We start from the raw sequence: 14,964 nt of genomic DNA on the forward strand, positions 1-14,964 counted from the left end.
TCAGGCTGTTTGCTTAAGCCTAGCCAGAGTCTATTCGTCTGCTGAGCAACAGTTAGGACCAGTGACAGGCTTTTTTATTGACCACAGACCGCCTATTGATTTCCTTTGATTTACTGTCACTGTGAGTGCACTGTCATGTTTTAAATTAAATTGTTTCAGACATAAACAGAGCAGCTTGTGTTGTAAGAGGCAATGCAAAACATTAAATGATACACGTCTGATGCATTCAAGAAGCTTTTGACGGATTAAGACTCAGTCCTTGCATTACCACATCTTGCTCAGAGATAAATCACAAACAAGGTCAAGTGAACCTGTGAGAAGTGTGTCCAGCACATGGTGTGTTTGTATATTGGGGGTATTTGTCTGTGTAAATGCACTGCTGGGGTTGAGCAAGGCAGCCCCTCATTCATCACTGTTAAAGCTCTTCCAGTAGGAGAGACAGAGAAGAACTGCACCATCCTCTGTTTCCCTCAAACAGACGGAAGAGGGGAGGGAGGGATTTACCCTGGCATCTGGTTTCTGGGTTCAACCACAGCACAATGTTCTTTCTCTCTCCCTCTCTTTGGCTCTCTTTCTCACACACACATACTCACCCGGCCAGTGGCTGGACTTTAATATGGTTATGATTAGAGACGGGGGCTCAGAGGAGGGAGGGGAAAGGGGCTCATATTTACTGCAGGGGGGAATGGAGGGGGATGTGCGATGCAGAGACAGACATAGACCAGATCGGAATGGGACACAAATGTAGGGAGGGGGGGTGTTTGTTGCATTCAAAGCTGAAATATGAAACACAAAAGACAGCACAGACAAAAAACGCAAGCGAAGAATGGCAACAGAGTTTTGTCCTCTAACCAGATCAGTTCTTCCTCCAGTGCTGTCCGGCCTCCTCTCCTGCCCCTCCCCTCCCCCCCCCCTCCCTCCCTCTCTGGCATTCTCTGTCTCTTCCTCCACCCCCTCTCACAGCGTCATGCCGAGGTAGTTGGTTCGCTCCGCCGTGTCTGGGGCTCAGCAAGAGCTGTGAGAGGCTGTTATTTAGGTCTGTTACAGCAGACAGGGAGCAGCTCACCCAAGGGCAGGGGGGAGAGTAGAGAAAGTCAGAGTCACGCTCAGCTCAGCTCAGCTCAGCTCAGCCAGGCAGGAACCAGATCTGCATTCCAGCTGAGAGGGAAAGAGGGGAAACTCCGGCAGCATCGGCAGGAAAAGGAGAGAGCGGAGAGAGAGTGACAGAGTGAGATAAGTGTAGGTAGCAGCGGAGCCAGCTGGCTGTTGCTGCTGTTTGTTGTTGTGACGCGAGCAGCAGAGGTAGGAGCAGGGAGAGACGCAGACAGCAGTCAGGGCACATAGTGATTTTTGTTGAGGACGGGGGGGGTTGCCATGTTTGACTGTATGGAGGCTCTGGGAATGGGCCCCCGTCAGCTCTATGATGTCACCAGCAGAGGTGCGTGCATGCTGCGGAAGGCGAGCCCCTTCTTTGCTGGGCTGGATCCCTTCGCTTGGACGGGCAGTGCCAGCATTCAGTGTAAGTGGCATCCTGTTTGGATTTCTTGTACAACACACGTCTCTGTCTCTGTCTCTGTCTCTGTCTCTGTCTCTCTCTCTCTCTCTCTCTCTCTCTCTCTCTCTCTCTCTGTCCCTCTCTCTCTCTCCCTCTGTCTCATTGCTGGCTTGCTTACCCTTCAGGGCTCAGCTAAGGGGGCTGCTGTCAGGGGCTACAGAGCAGCACAGGAAAAGAGCAGGACAGACAGTCCCCTCTCCTTTCCTCTCCTCTCCTTTCCTCTCCCCCTTCACAGCCCACAGCCACTCTGAGCTGCTCACCCATCTGAAAGAAACTCTGCTATGATACAATATGCACTGTGTGAGTGTGTATGTGTGTGTGTGTGTTCCAGTGTGTTTGAGTTGTGAGTCTGAGCTCATGGAGTCAAGTTTCAGTGACAATGTGAGCCACCTGAGGTTTGACCTTGCCAGGTGCTGTGTACTAAAAACAAAAGTTTGAGTACTCACAGATGAAAGAAAGAGGAAAAGGGTTGGTGAGTGACAGGAAGAGAGAACACTGACACTGTGGAATCACTCACATGTTTAGTCTATCTGACATTTAATTGTGGGTATGAAAGTTCAAGTTTTGTTTCTGATGTATTACTGGTGAGGATGAGTGTGGCCTACTCAATAATACAGATGTTAAAAGTTTGTGTAGCCTGCTGCGGTCTTAAGTTGGAGGTTTGTTTACTGTCCTTGATACTAATGAAATTCCTTTTGAGGCAAACAGCCATGAATAAATAAGTAGATAAATTATTTAATGGAGAAGTGGATGAATAAATTAGAAATGTGGAATGCATACACAGGTTTTTTTTTTTAAAAAGCAGAGGGATCTTTGGGCCGGCTTTCTTTTTTCTCTTTATCTCTGTCAGAGTCTCATTTTTCCTTCGACTTCAGACAAGGCTCGGACTCTAACAACAGGCCTGTCTCTGCACAGACAAAACTTGGGTCCATTTCCATACACTTCCAGGGGGCCGCTACTGCTGTGAGAGAGCGTGTGAGAGTGGAAAAGGAGTGGGGGTGTATATGCAGGGTATGGTGGGAGAAGTGTGGAGGGAGCCAAGCCAGATATGACGGTGGAAAACAATCAGGAATACAAGAAGAGATAGAGCAGTTGGACAAACAGTATAACTGTGTGCTGTGGTTTTGAGAAGTGTTCTGAGTTTTGGTTCTTTTTGGTTCTTTTTGTTTGTTCATCCTCCTGCTTTTTGTTCCTTTTTACTGCCTCTTTGGGGGAGTCATCTGTCTTCATTAATCGTGAAGACACCAGCATTTCAGTGGCTGTCATGCACACTGGCTGAGCTTTAATGAAGACAGATGCCCTGTCAGTGGAGGCCGAGGCCATGGGGGACTCCAGCCGGCCCAGCCTGCTCTGCTCTGCTCAGCCAGGGGAGCCCTAATGATAACAAGATGAGATTTGTTTATTTAATCAATCAGGCCTCTCCCTTTAACCCATTCACACACATGCACACGTTTGAAATTAGGCCCTCCAGATTCCAGAAGTACATTTTTCTTTTAGGGGGGCTTTGTTCCGGAAAAATCAAAGAGATAAAAAAGTCCTGAGAAGCTGCCCCGGGGGTAAGAGAGCCGAGACTAGCAGAGCAGAGCAAAGTGGAGGCTGCTGTGGTGTACTGTTTCAAGCCCTCTGTGCCCAATAACCTTTGTAAACAAGGCCGCCCTATCCCCACACAAGGAGCCATAATGCCTCTCTTTACTGAAGCAGTTGCCCCTCATTGTCCTCATCAGTGAAGCTGATGAATTGATGTTTGAGGCTGATATCTCATTAGGGCTGGCCCAGCTGCACAACAGAGGGACCTGTCTGGCTCCTAATCACACAAACACGCTCTCTGCACACCAAAATAACCAGCGGGTTTTGTAAAGAGTCACCTGGCCCTGGCATGATACCCAACAAAGAATTACTGAGGTCAAACTGTGTTTTCCCCTGCTTTTAGTGAGCATTCAGCAGTGCCGAAAAAAAGGCAATCCTAAAACTGTCAAGAATTGTTTAATATTCTTGAAGAAATGTAATAAAAACATACCCTCTCTTAAATCTGACACAAATGAGTATATCCCATTGTCCTGGTGGTAAATCTCCTGCAGTGCTAAGTGTCACTGTTGCTGGCTGTTAGCCCAGGACAGCCAGAGGACTTAAAAGTGTGTGGTCAGTTTTCCTGTTTTTTTGTTCACTAGTGGGAGACCTCAATGTCAGAGGTTAGTCAGGGGCTACGGCCTGGCCAATGTCAGATCTACACCATGTGTGGCGGCCTTGTCAGCCAGCTGAAAAGGAGACCCTTTCAATGTAATGCTCTTAAGTGCCTTCTAGTACAGAGCTGGTCTGGTACTACATCTGAGCTGCCCCTGCGCGTAAGGATAATGGACACTGATTTAGTCATACGTCAATGAGAACTGAATTAGTCAACTGCCAGGGAAGCCATTTGAGAGAGCCTATGCAGAGCAATCCCCACTCTGTCAATGTTCATTTGCTTAGAAGAATGAGCCAATTACGTTTAGGGGTTTCTCCAGGGTCACAAGAAGGGGAAGAGTGTTTTTTTTCCACCAAAACACACTCCAAGCTCCATCCTTCTGAACACTGTTTGGATATTAATTGTGATACTTCCAAGAGATACATACAAGAGAGTGACACGGCAGTGACAAATCACTGGAGTAATCTATCACCATGCACGCACACACACACGTACAGAGCCACACACACCTCTTTGTTTTCCCCTTAATGTGCTGTTCAGATGTGAATTGAGGAGCTAATTGAAATGGGGGTATATCTCTGCAGCAATGGCAGAGAAAGAAGAGCTTCCTGTGACCGCTGGCACATTCTGGCCCTGATCATTTTCTCCCTGATGGAAGTCCGCAGTTATTTCATTATAATTACAAAAGATTCAATTAAAAGATTAGAATGCCTGAGGGGGCAGGACTGGGAATAGATAGTGGTATCCTGGTGGGAGGGGGTTGGTAAGTGTGTGTGTGGGTGGGTGTCTGAAGGAGACTTATAGCTGCAGTTCTAATGAGGACTTGTCAGTGCTGTTATATATACATAAACCTTGTTGATCCTGTAGAGATAATGTCAAATGAATGTGCTGAAGTTAAAAGGGCTTAAGTAGTCAGCTGCTCCAAGGTCACTGAGTCGTAATTGATATGCCCGATGGAAAAAAACCTTCACTTGTCTCTGAAAAACAATTATGCCCCATGCAACTGAAGGATATTCTTGAAGTGGAAAAAGCATCTTGAAGTGAACTGTAAAACAGCAGCAAGAGAGCCACTTTTTGAATGATAAATCCAAAGTGTAATCTAAAAACAACCTTATTTTAAAGTTCAGTTTGTTAATGGATTTTGCTAAGCTGCTCTCTGGGGAAAGCTGCTATCATATGTATGCATACTCACAAGCATATACTGAATAAAGTCATACATTCATGCATAAAATATCATCATACTACTCTTTATGCATCTGCTAGGGCAGCTGCAGTAATCAGTTGTGTACTCTGCACTACAAGCAACTGAATACCTCAGGAGCTATTGCATTTAATGCAATTTCACTTGATTCTCCTCATCAAATAATTTGCTATTTATTGTATCAAATTACATTGCGACATGGAAAACATTTTTTCACCCTGAAGCCATTTTCTGCATAAGGACTACTTACGGTATGTTGCAGTATCACACCACCTTGCTAACAGATCTGTCTCAGCCTGAGCCCATTAACAGGCCATGCTGCCTATAAATAAACAGATTCAATCCCTGCAGTTACTTAAACTTTTTCCACAAGCCCCCCTCTTTATGTATGGGTTTTTGCTTATGCTTTAATATGACAGCGTCAGCCGGCTCCTGTGTGTGTGTGGAGTCTGCATGTGAACTCCTATATGTCAATGTATGTAGTGTTTACGTGCTTGTTTGGCCAGCATTGGGCACCCAGACTTGCTGTGTCAAATCCAGAGACAGACAATGTGCCAGGCTGGATTCCTCAGGCCTGTGCTGGAATCCAGCCCTGCTCTAATAACAGTTTATAGCCCGTCAGCAGCGTCAGTCACACCACTGTAAATAAAACTCATCAACTACCGGGCAGAGCCTCGATCTCGCACCTCATAATTGTTGTTCGCCTTTTCCTGTTGGTATTGTTGATCATTTTGAGAAGCAATCCACAAAATGGCTACTTCAAAAAAATTAACAAGCTATGTTTTAGGTCAAATTTAGTGGCTGCCCACCTTAACACCCATATCTGGCTGCTATAGCTGTTTACTGAGACCGGTTCTTTGCCTACCAGGCACATTCTTCCCTGTACAAAGTTGTGGGCTACGAGTGTGCACCATGGTGTTTATACATGTGTGATGTACTTGTGCGTGCACCTGGTCAGCACGCTATGTACAGTTTGGCATGTGTGTTAGTGTATAGTGTATATAGGAGCATGTGTATGTCAGCTGAATGTGAGTGTTAAGAGAGCAGTTCTGTTACCAGTGTGTTATTGACTGACGACTTGGCTCGAGCGTTGCCAGGGGATTGCTGTTATGAGAAACGAAAGCTCGGACAGCCAAGCAGCGACTATTACAGCCAGACGAGCCTGACCGTCTTCCCTCTGTGTATGTATGAATGGGCTGTGTTTACGCAGCCGACAGTGTTTGGCAGGGAGTGGTGGGCGGCTGGTGTAGTACAACTATTATCTGGGCTCAGGGGTGGAGAGTGATAGAAGAGGAGCAGGCCGCAGAGGGGAGGGAGGGAGGGAGGGAGGGGGGTGCTGTTGGTGTTGTTTTCACTTGGACATTAGTCAAATTCTGCCAATATGCTTATGTGCAACTGCCATGTCCACTTTTCTGGAGATGGTGCATGAGCTCATTTTCATATTCTTCAATGCATTCATTTGTTTGTGTGTATATTTTGCCTTTGTGATCACCGAGGGGGAACAGGTGTGTGGAAGTCGACATGCCTGTCAATGTGTGCTCATTCGACAGTTTGCTGCTTTTTACAAGGAGGACATGCATGGAAGTGGAGGGCTTCACAGATGCCTGTGTGGCGGTTTGCGTTGGTTTCTGTGTGTACACACACATGAAACCAGGTTAATGTGAGAGGTTAGGTTTCTTCTGGAAACAGGAGAATTACGTCTTGAAGACTTACAGCTGGTCAGTAATCAGATTTCACCTAACCTGTTCTGTTATACATTTTGAAACAAGACTCACAGATCGCTTGACTTTTGTTTTCACTGTTGTGGCAGACATGTTTGACTTTCAAAAGTAGTTGACGATACAGATTGAAAACAACATATTTTATTTTGGTTTCTTTGCTATTTTAGACAGACTTTTAAATAATTTGTTCATGGATGCAATGATTCATATTTACAGTATGATCTTTTTATCCCACTGTATTTTTCCTCATATTTATACATTTCCAGAGCATGCTCATTGTGCAGGCTTACAAAAATACCCTTTTTTTTAGACCTGCTCATTAGTAAACATGGCTATGTAATCAGCATTGTATGTAAGGTCTGTCTTTAATGTCTCGAAAAAGAAACCTGAAAACTAACATAACTTAGTTAGATGTAAACACACAGTTTCTGATCGGCCCACCTCTGCAGTTGATGTTTTGCCCTCACCCCCTCATACACGACATGCTCGTCACTGAGCTTCTCACCATGGACAAAGAAAATGCCAAATTCTTACTATTATTTTTTTCATTTATTTAACCTTCTATTTTAACCACGGTTGGTCCCCATTGAGATCAAGCATCTCTTTTCACAGGCACCGACCTGACCAAGCACAGTCTGCCGCAACAAAACCACAAACGGTTACAGATAGAGACCCAACGCGAATTACAATTCTACTCATAGGCACAACGTTTTGTCACAGAAAGAGCAGTTACCTGGAAGGCGTTGTAGTAAGCTACACTTAAAAACAAACAACTACTCAAATATTCAACTTATAAGTCTTAATTTTAGATTCTAAAAACATTTAGTGCACACCAGCTCCTTGAGTTTCAAGCCATTCCTGCACTACCTAAAAGCCTTTTTTCCCAATTTCTGTACGAGCTTTTGGGACAGAAAGCATTAAAAATATAAAAATGCCCTCCAGTGCTGTAAAGTCGTACAGAATCTATCCTTATCTTTACTGTAGTGTGGAACCTGGCTTGAATCTGAGCTTGGCGCAGTCATGCTGTCAGTAGGCCGGGATTTATCAGCACCTCACATTTGCCAGAAAAACTCTGCTAGAAAACCTGCCAGCCAAACGGACAGCCAGTTAGACAGGAAGTGATCCAAAGAAGGAGTTTAGGGTGCTGCTTGGGATGATTTATGCCTCGTTCAGGAATGCTGAATGAGTTTTGGGATAGACTGCTGTTATGGGAACTGACTGAATGGGCAAAGCTCGCTTTCTCAGTGACATGCTTGTATTCCCTGAATGGCAATACTCAAAATGTCAAAATCTCTACGCTGTTGCCTCATGTTCATCTCACGTGGAACTTCAAATACATCAAGTGGCAAGACCAAGAAGGAAATGAATCACTGTCTGGCCCCAAACTGAAGTTCTTGTCAGAGCTCCACCCAGAATGAGTTGGGCAAACCTCTTGGTAGTGGTTGCCAAACAAGAGGGAAAAACCTCTGATAGCATCACTGCTCGGCTGAGCAACTCAAAGCAGAAGTTTCTCAGAATTACTTCTAAATATGATTTGAACCTGAAAGTTTGTGCCACCGAAGGGGACTTTGTGCCAGCGTTGCAACACCTCATACATGTGTACTACAAATCACTCAGGTACAGGAAGCCACAGTCATTTTCTTGTTTCCCTTTACTATCATCTTTCAGTTTTACCCTCAGCCTTTATCTTTGATGCTGCCTGAATACTGCTGCCTCGGAAGTGATAAAATGAAAGAAATGAAACAGCTGTAAACAGAAGTGTGGGCACAGTAAAATCAGAAGAGACGTTAGCTAGTAAGTCATAACGCAGACTCTCAGCGCTCAGAGTCTCAGACTTTCAGACTCTAACATTCACAGGTTAAGTGGTGATGAATTGTGCTCTACTACTCCTGGCGTGGGTGTGCTGGTTCCTTCAATAAGAGGTTTGCACGCTTTGGTCTGCAGTGCTTCCCCCAACGAGCCGGAGTTAATACTACTGTTGTTGTTTACGTTATCCTCCTTTCCCCAGACTTCCTCTGACCGAGCGAGGCTGCAGCCACAGCTGGGCTACTTCTACTTTTTGTAGGTTTCTATTGTTGTAGGGAGGGAAGCAATTAGCAATTGAACGAGCACTAGCGGCCCTGCCAGAGACAGACAGGTGAGAGCCGGGGCTACAGATGGTGAGAGGAAGTCTGGGAGGGACCGAGAAACAACCTGAGGATCAAAGACTCGGGGTTTGCCTCGATGACTCCTCTCCTCTCTTCTATCCACACCCTCGCCTGTCTGCCTGCCTCCGCTCCCTGTCTGCTTCCTCGCCTGTCCGTGAGTTGTCCTGTCTCCTTGACATGATCAATGGCCCGGGCCTGCGCAGGACTGCCAGGTTTGGGTTCACTCTGCAGTCACGGGAGGAGAGCTGTACTCCTCTCTGTCTTCTGTTGGGCAGCTGAAGAGTCAGCTGGAGCTCACCGCAGGGATGGGGGGGTACATTTTTTTCCACAGATCTGCACTTGACTGTCTGTTTTTTTTTCCTGCACAAAGCCATAAAAAGCGGTTGACTTAATCCTTCATTGAAATAAGATTCCTTTAATTTTCCTTCCACTTTTTAATACCTCCTTCCTCAGGTTTGGTACAAGGACATTGAAGGAACTTTTTTTCCCCCTGGTCATTGGGGACAAATAGCCTGGTGGGCAAGTTTGTGTGTGTTTGAAGCCAACTTGTGTGTTTTCTTGACAGCGTTGCGGAAAAGGGGGGCGCTCACTGCCAAATGTTGGCTTGGCCGACTCCATCAAGAAAATATCAAAAGGCTCTTTATGAGGTGCTGTAAAGAAGAAAGGGTGGTTTTGAGAGCAGCACCAGACTGCAAGGGTAATTCCACTTTTTTAAAATGTGCCCTGAGGATACAGGCTTATCCACCTGAGCCTGCTTTCCTGCTTGCTCTGCTTCTACGCCTTCTTTGGTGGAGCTTTGGATACAAAGGAAGTGTGAAATGTGTGTGTTGCAAGAATTTTGGATGCCATATCATGTTGTTGCTCTTGAAAGTTTTGTTGTTAGCACTTATGTCAGCCGGTGAAAGCATGCCAAAATGTTCTGCACTACACATATGCTCGGTCTCAGATTAAACGTGCGCATCATGTGTTCGCCTCTCCCTGTGTTTCATGACTTTCTGCTGGTTCTGACAGAAGGGTGGTAAATTCCTGGAGGGGTGTGTGTGCTTGCAAGTGTGGTTTGTGTGCATGTGTGTGTGTTAATGTCTGGTTTCTCGCTACTCCTGGCAAGTTGGGTTTGTTTTCACCTCTCAAACCTGGACCATCCTCTGGTTTTGCAGCTCTACTTTACCATAAGCCTTATTTTAAAAGACAGCATAGTTTGACCTCTTTGTGGGCCTGTGTGTGTGTGTGTGTGTGTGTGTGTGTGTGTGTGTGTGTGTGTGTGTGTGTGTGTGTGTGTGTGTGTGTGTGTGTGTGTGTGTGTGTGTGTGTGTGTGTGTGTGTGTGTGTGTCTGTAGGAGCCTAGGTAATGAGCTTTCTGACAGCTGTTGAAAGGTGTTGCTACTGCTCAGCACCTTTAATGAAAGCATCCACCCCCACCTTGTCAACACCACACACATTCCTCCCTCCCTTCTAACTTTTGACTCCTTTGCCGTATAAACTTTTCTAGTTGCAGCCAGGTTACATCGTCTGTTCTTGTGTAACTTGCACAATATAGACCTGATAGGCCTCCCTCCTGAAAGCATGCAGGTGACTCAACTGTGTGTGACGAGAGCTTGAAAAGAACAGAGAGCAGCGTGTGAGCTGTGGGTAAAGAGGGCACGTGTAAGAGGGTGTAGCAGCAAGGGACCCGGAGAGAAGGTGTGACAAAAGCGATGACGAAGATCCTCCGGAAAGACTGGTACACACAAGAGGAAGGAAATGAGTGTGTGTTGTGTTGTGTTGGGGCCTTGTAGCAAAAGCCTCAGAGGGATGACAGGAAGACGTGGGCAGAGGATCAGGGAGGAGGAGAGTGAAACAAGCTGGCACAGCTGACGAGGGTGTGGTACTTTTTTCCTCTTTCATGAAGGCCACTTCTTCATAGAAACCTGCCAGTATGCTTACAGTCACTTAGCAAGCACCCTGTGGTGCTGTAGCCTCTGCTGTAGGGGTAGAAGGCCAAGGGCACCCACAAAGGCCCCCCAACTAGTGTGCCAGCAAGTCTTCCAGCTCACTGTTCACCATCCTCTCTCAATCTGCTCCCCTTCTGCCACTGCTGTCTGCCCAGTACATGCCCTCTATTTCACAGTGAGCCCCTCTCTCACACACTGCCTCCTAATCTCACACACGCTTTTAGTGCTGCACACATTCAACAAGAACACGCAAGCTCTGCAGGATTATAATGAAGGTAGAGATGGAGACAAAGGCCCTGCGTGCCCGTGCTTGTAGATTCACATGGACAGACAAAAAGCAGACATTAAATTGGGCCCACACACACACACACGCACACACACGCACACACACACACACACACACACACCCACACACACACACACACACACACACACACACACCACACACACACACACACACACACGCAGCAGGATGTATTAATAGGGAACTCCCTGCAGCACTGTAACAAACAGTTGTGCATTTGCAAATCAAATAAAGGCGAAGGGAGTTAGCAGCAGTCCCCTTGCAGGACTTGGAAAACCATCAACCCAACTACAAAACTTACAACATATGTCCATGCCACTCACTCGTTGTACTGTACTGTATGTACGCCATCCTCACATTAAAAACTTCCCTGCATTTGCTCCCACATGCCAAGACTAGACTCCTGGAAAGAAGATTCAATTCCACACCAACAAGTCAGTAGTCAAATCTGCAGGCCTATTGTGAAAGAACAACTTGTTGCCCTACCAGCATGTCATATGCTGCTCGGTTGAAAAAGAAGTGTGTTGCCAACATAAAACACGAGCTGCATTGTCATGCCTTTACTCACATACATTAGAAACACTCCCCTTTTCCAGCTGATAGTGAACAACAGGCAGCTCAGTCCTACCAGGAAGTGCCTTGTTTTTCTCTATACTATCCCTTCATTTTCTCCCTCTCTCTCTGTCCCTATTTTTCTCTCCTTTTGTATCTGTTGTTGAACCTACAGGGACGTAGATCGGCACGGTGACATGACCTAGAATTTAATGTAATTGACTAGTTGAAGTCACCTTCAGCCAAAAGCTATTCTGTCGGTGCAGTTACATTTCACACCTAATGAGGTTGGGAGAACGATTGTACCGCACATCCACTCGCTTGAGCACTTCTATTGGAATGTGGGGGAAGAGGGGGTTTTGGTGTTTGAGGATGGTTGTGGTTTGCTAGTTTGAAGCTAGTGAATATTATCCTCTTGTGTGTGTGTGTGAGTGTGTGTTTTGTAGCCATGAACTGTATCTGTGTTTATGTGCTCAGGGGATTAGGCCCTGGTCAGTGCAGCTGGGCCTAGAGAGCATTGAGAGAGGGGATTAGGGAGGTAAACTGAACTGAGCAGCAAACGACACCGTGGCTACTGGTAACCCTACTATCCCTCCATCTTATCCTCTTCCTCCTCCCCAACAACAGCAGCCACCCACCTATCCCCACTCCTCTCATCTCATCCGTCTGTCATCGGCTCACAGGCCTTGGCCGGCGAATTGTCATGCAAATGGTGCCCCGGGCCCTCAGCAGCGCTGATAAGGAGGGCCTCTCATTTCACAGGGCTTTGTTTTCTAAACAGTGATGAGCTGAGTTGAGGAGACTGAGGAAAGGGGCTCATGGCGGCCGCCTGAATGGGCCCTCTCACTGTGGCGCCCTGGGGTAAGTGGTGCAGGGAATTTGGATGGAGCGGGCTGAATGAGGCGGGTCTGGAAGGCGGGTACAGGAGTCATGTTCTCTGGCAGGAACCAGGTTCAACTTGTTGACAGAGCCTGATGTATTTCTCAAGTTTTCTCCTGGAGAGGCCTTTCTCTCTTTGGCCTCGCTCTTATTCTCCATTTAGACGGCGTCAGTCAGTGTTCGTTCCTTGAGGCCACATATGGTTTGTCCTCTTCTGAGGGCTTGTCAGCGCTCGGTCTGCAGGCTCATTTGCTGCTGTTATTATTGCATAAACACAGAGGTTCATGGCACGTTCAGAGGTTTCTGCTCTCCCACTGACCCTGCTGCTTTGTTTCCTTCTGGCCGGGGAGATATGAGAACTGCTGTAGAAACATTCAGTGAGCGTAAACTTCAGGTTTTAGATTGATTTGCAACATTTGGCTTTGCGAGGCTTTTAAAACTAATGGAAACCATCTTTGCCTCCAGCAAAGTTGGGCTTTCAAAGCAGGAATTTGAATGCGGGGTTCTGAATAGTCAAATATAAAAACGCATATGAAAAACAGATGTTGGAGCAGCAGGCTGCAAATGAAAATGTCTGACATTTTTCTGTTACTATCATTAATGAGGCAGTAGCTGGCCGGGTCACAGCAGCTGAAGAAGAGGGTAGTAATGGTCAGCTGGTCTTGAGCAAGACTTGCCCTCAGGAGCAACTGTTTGTCCAATCCTCCCCCTTTCCCCTTTCTCTGTTTTTTATCAAATTCCTCTTTTTATGCCCCCCTTTTTTTCTTCTTTTGAAGTCTCCCCTCTCTTGTAAAAAGCCAAGCTGGTGGTTTTTGCTTCAGCCTTGGGTGTGAGAGAGGGGAGGAGGAGGGGGGTTGTAGGTTAAGTTAGGCTAGCCCTCGTGCTTTCCATTGAAGGTGCTGGGGGGAGGTGAGGGCAGTAAAAGTTAGAATTTTAGAGCCTCCCTGTTTTTTATTTTATGATTGGCTTTTTTTACGGGCTGGGAGCTACAGCTGGTGGTGTGAATAGCTGCCCAGGTGACCGAGTCCAATAAAGTTTGGGCCAGCCGAGCTGGGGCCTCCAGTCCAGCCATGGGACCGCCTTTATAGGCCGCCTTACGAGCCTGGGCCTCTATTAAAACCTGGCAGGGCTGCACTGAGGAATTTAGGGCCAGGAAACAAGAGAAAAATAGGGTTTGTATGTCAGGGGGTGGTGAGATGCAGAGTCGGGGGGTTGAAGTTTGAGGGTAACCCAAGGGTGAAAGTTGAAAGAGTGGATGTTCAAGTGTGCAGCGTATGGATTCCATACTTCCCCCGAGCAACATGTGTGTCTTTGAGTTTACGCAGGCTCACATGTGTGTCGAGGGGTCTGGTCCTGTGTGCGTCTGTGTGTGTGCAGCAGCTTATGTTTCTCAGGGGAAGTATGGAATCCACACGCTGCACACTTGAACTATACCAAAAGTGCTTATATGTGTTTCACTTTGGAATAGAGTGAGGTTTAATGTACCGTAGCAAGTATGTGACTCGAGGTAGCCCTGACGTCACAGTCAAGTTAGCAGGAGAGCTCTACACTGATCTTTGCACGCATGTGTGTTTGACATGTGTCTCCTCTGTGCGTGCAAGATGTCATCATGTGGAGTTGTCAGACAGTGGAATGAGGAAGAGCCAGCTTTGACTCTGGCTGCTGCGGCTTGCTCTCTTACCTGGGCTTATCAGAGAAACTGTCAATCAAAACACTCTTTCTCACTGCTGTAAAAAACAGTTTAGTCTCTGCTGTCAGACAGTTGTAATTCCTTTGTTTGTCTATGCACACATGAAACAATAATCCCCTCTAACATGCACCTGACTGCTGCCCCTTAGGGTAGTGCACAGTGTTTGGGAAGTAAACTGTTGCTTTTTTACCTCATGCTCTACTTCTCTGTCTATCTCTTATCTTATCAATTTCTCACACGAAGAAAGAGGCTAAAAATGTGAAAATACCTCTCAATGCACTGACTCAGATTTTCTCCCTGAGCTCACAAATCAAAGGTGAAAAGGAAATGCTGTCAGCTGTCATACCTTGTTAGAATGCACTTAAAAAAAATTCAGTATCCTTGTCTGTTACATGCATCGACAAGTGCACATGTGATATTTCAGACTTGCGTGGTAGCTGTCCGACGATGATTTGTGACATATCAGTTGCTTATGCGTTTTCTTTTCTCCCTTCTTTTTTTCCCCCTTGTCTACAGCGGTGGAGACCCAGAGCACCAGCTCAGAGGAGATGGTACCCAGTTCTCCGTCTCCACCTCCTCCACCTCGCATCTACAAGCCCTGCTTTGTGTGCCAGGACAAGTCCTCGGGGTACCACTACGGGGTCAGCTCCTGTGAGGGCTGCAAGGTGAGAAGAACCGAGTCGTATCTTCTGGATCTCTGTCCAGTTGTATTAAACACATTTACTAAAATCAGGGCTTCAAATTCTGCATTTTGATCAAGATATTAAAGGAAGTGGTGTGTAGATACTTCTGCAATATGCGT

At 46.5% G+C, this 14,964-nt stretch overlaps 1 protein-coding gene across 1 annotated transcript in view; it reads left to right on the forward strand.

Moving 5' to 3' along the window:
• Nucleotides 1–14,964, forward strand: part of LOC117821147 (retinoic acid receptor gamma-A-like) — a 67,171-nt gene that overhangs the window by 46,394 nt on the left and 5,813 nt on the right. Inside the window, 1 exon segment of the mRNA XM_034695222.1 lies at nt 14,679–14,827. Coding sequence (XP_034551113.1) covers nt 14,679–14,827 — 149 coding nt within the window.

Source organism: Notolabrus celidotus, chromosome 11, assembly GCF_009762535.1.
Source record: "Notolabrus celidotus isolate fNotCel1 chromosome 11, fNotCel1.pri, whole genome shotgun sequence".
Taxonomy (NCBI): Eukaryota; Metazoa; Chordata; class Actinopteri; order Labriformes; family Labridae; genus Notolabrus; species Notolabrus celidotus.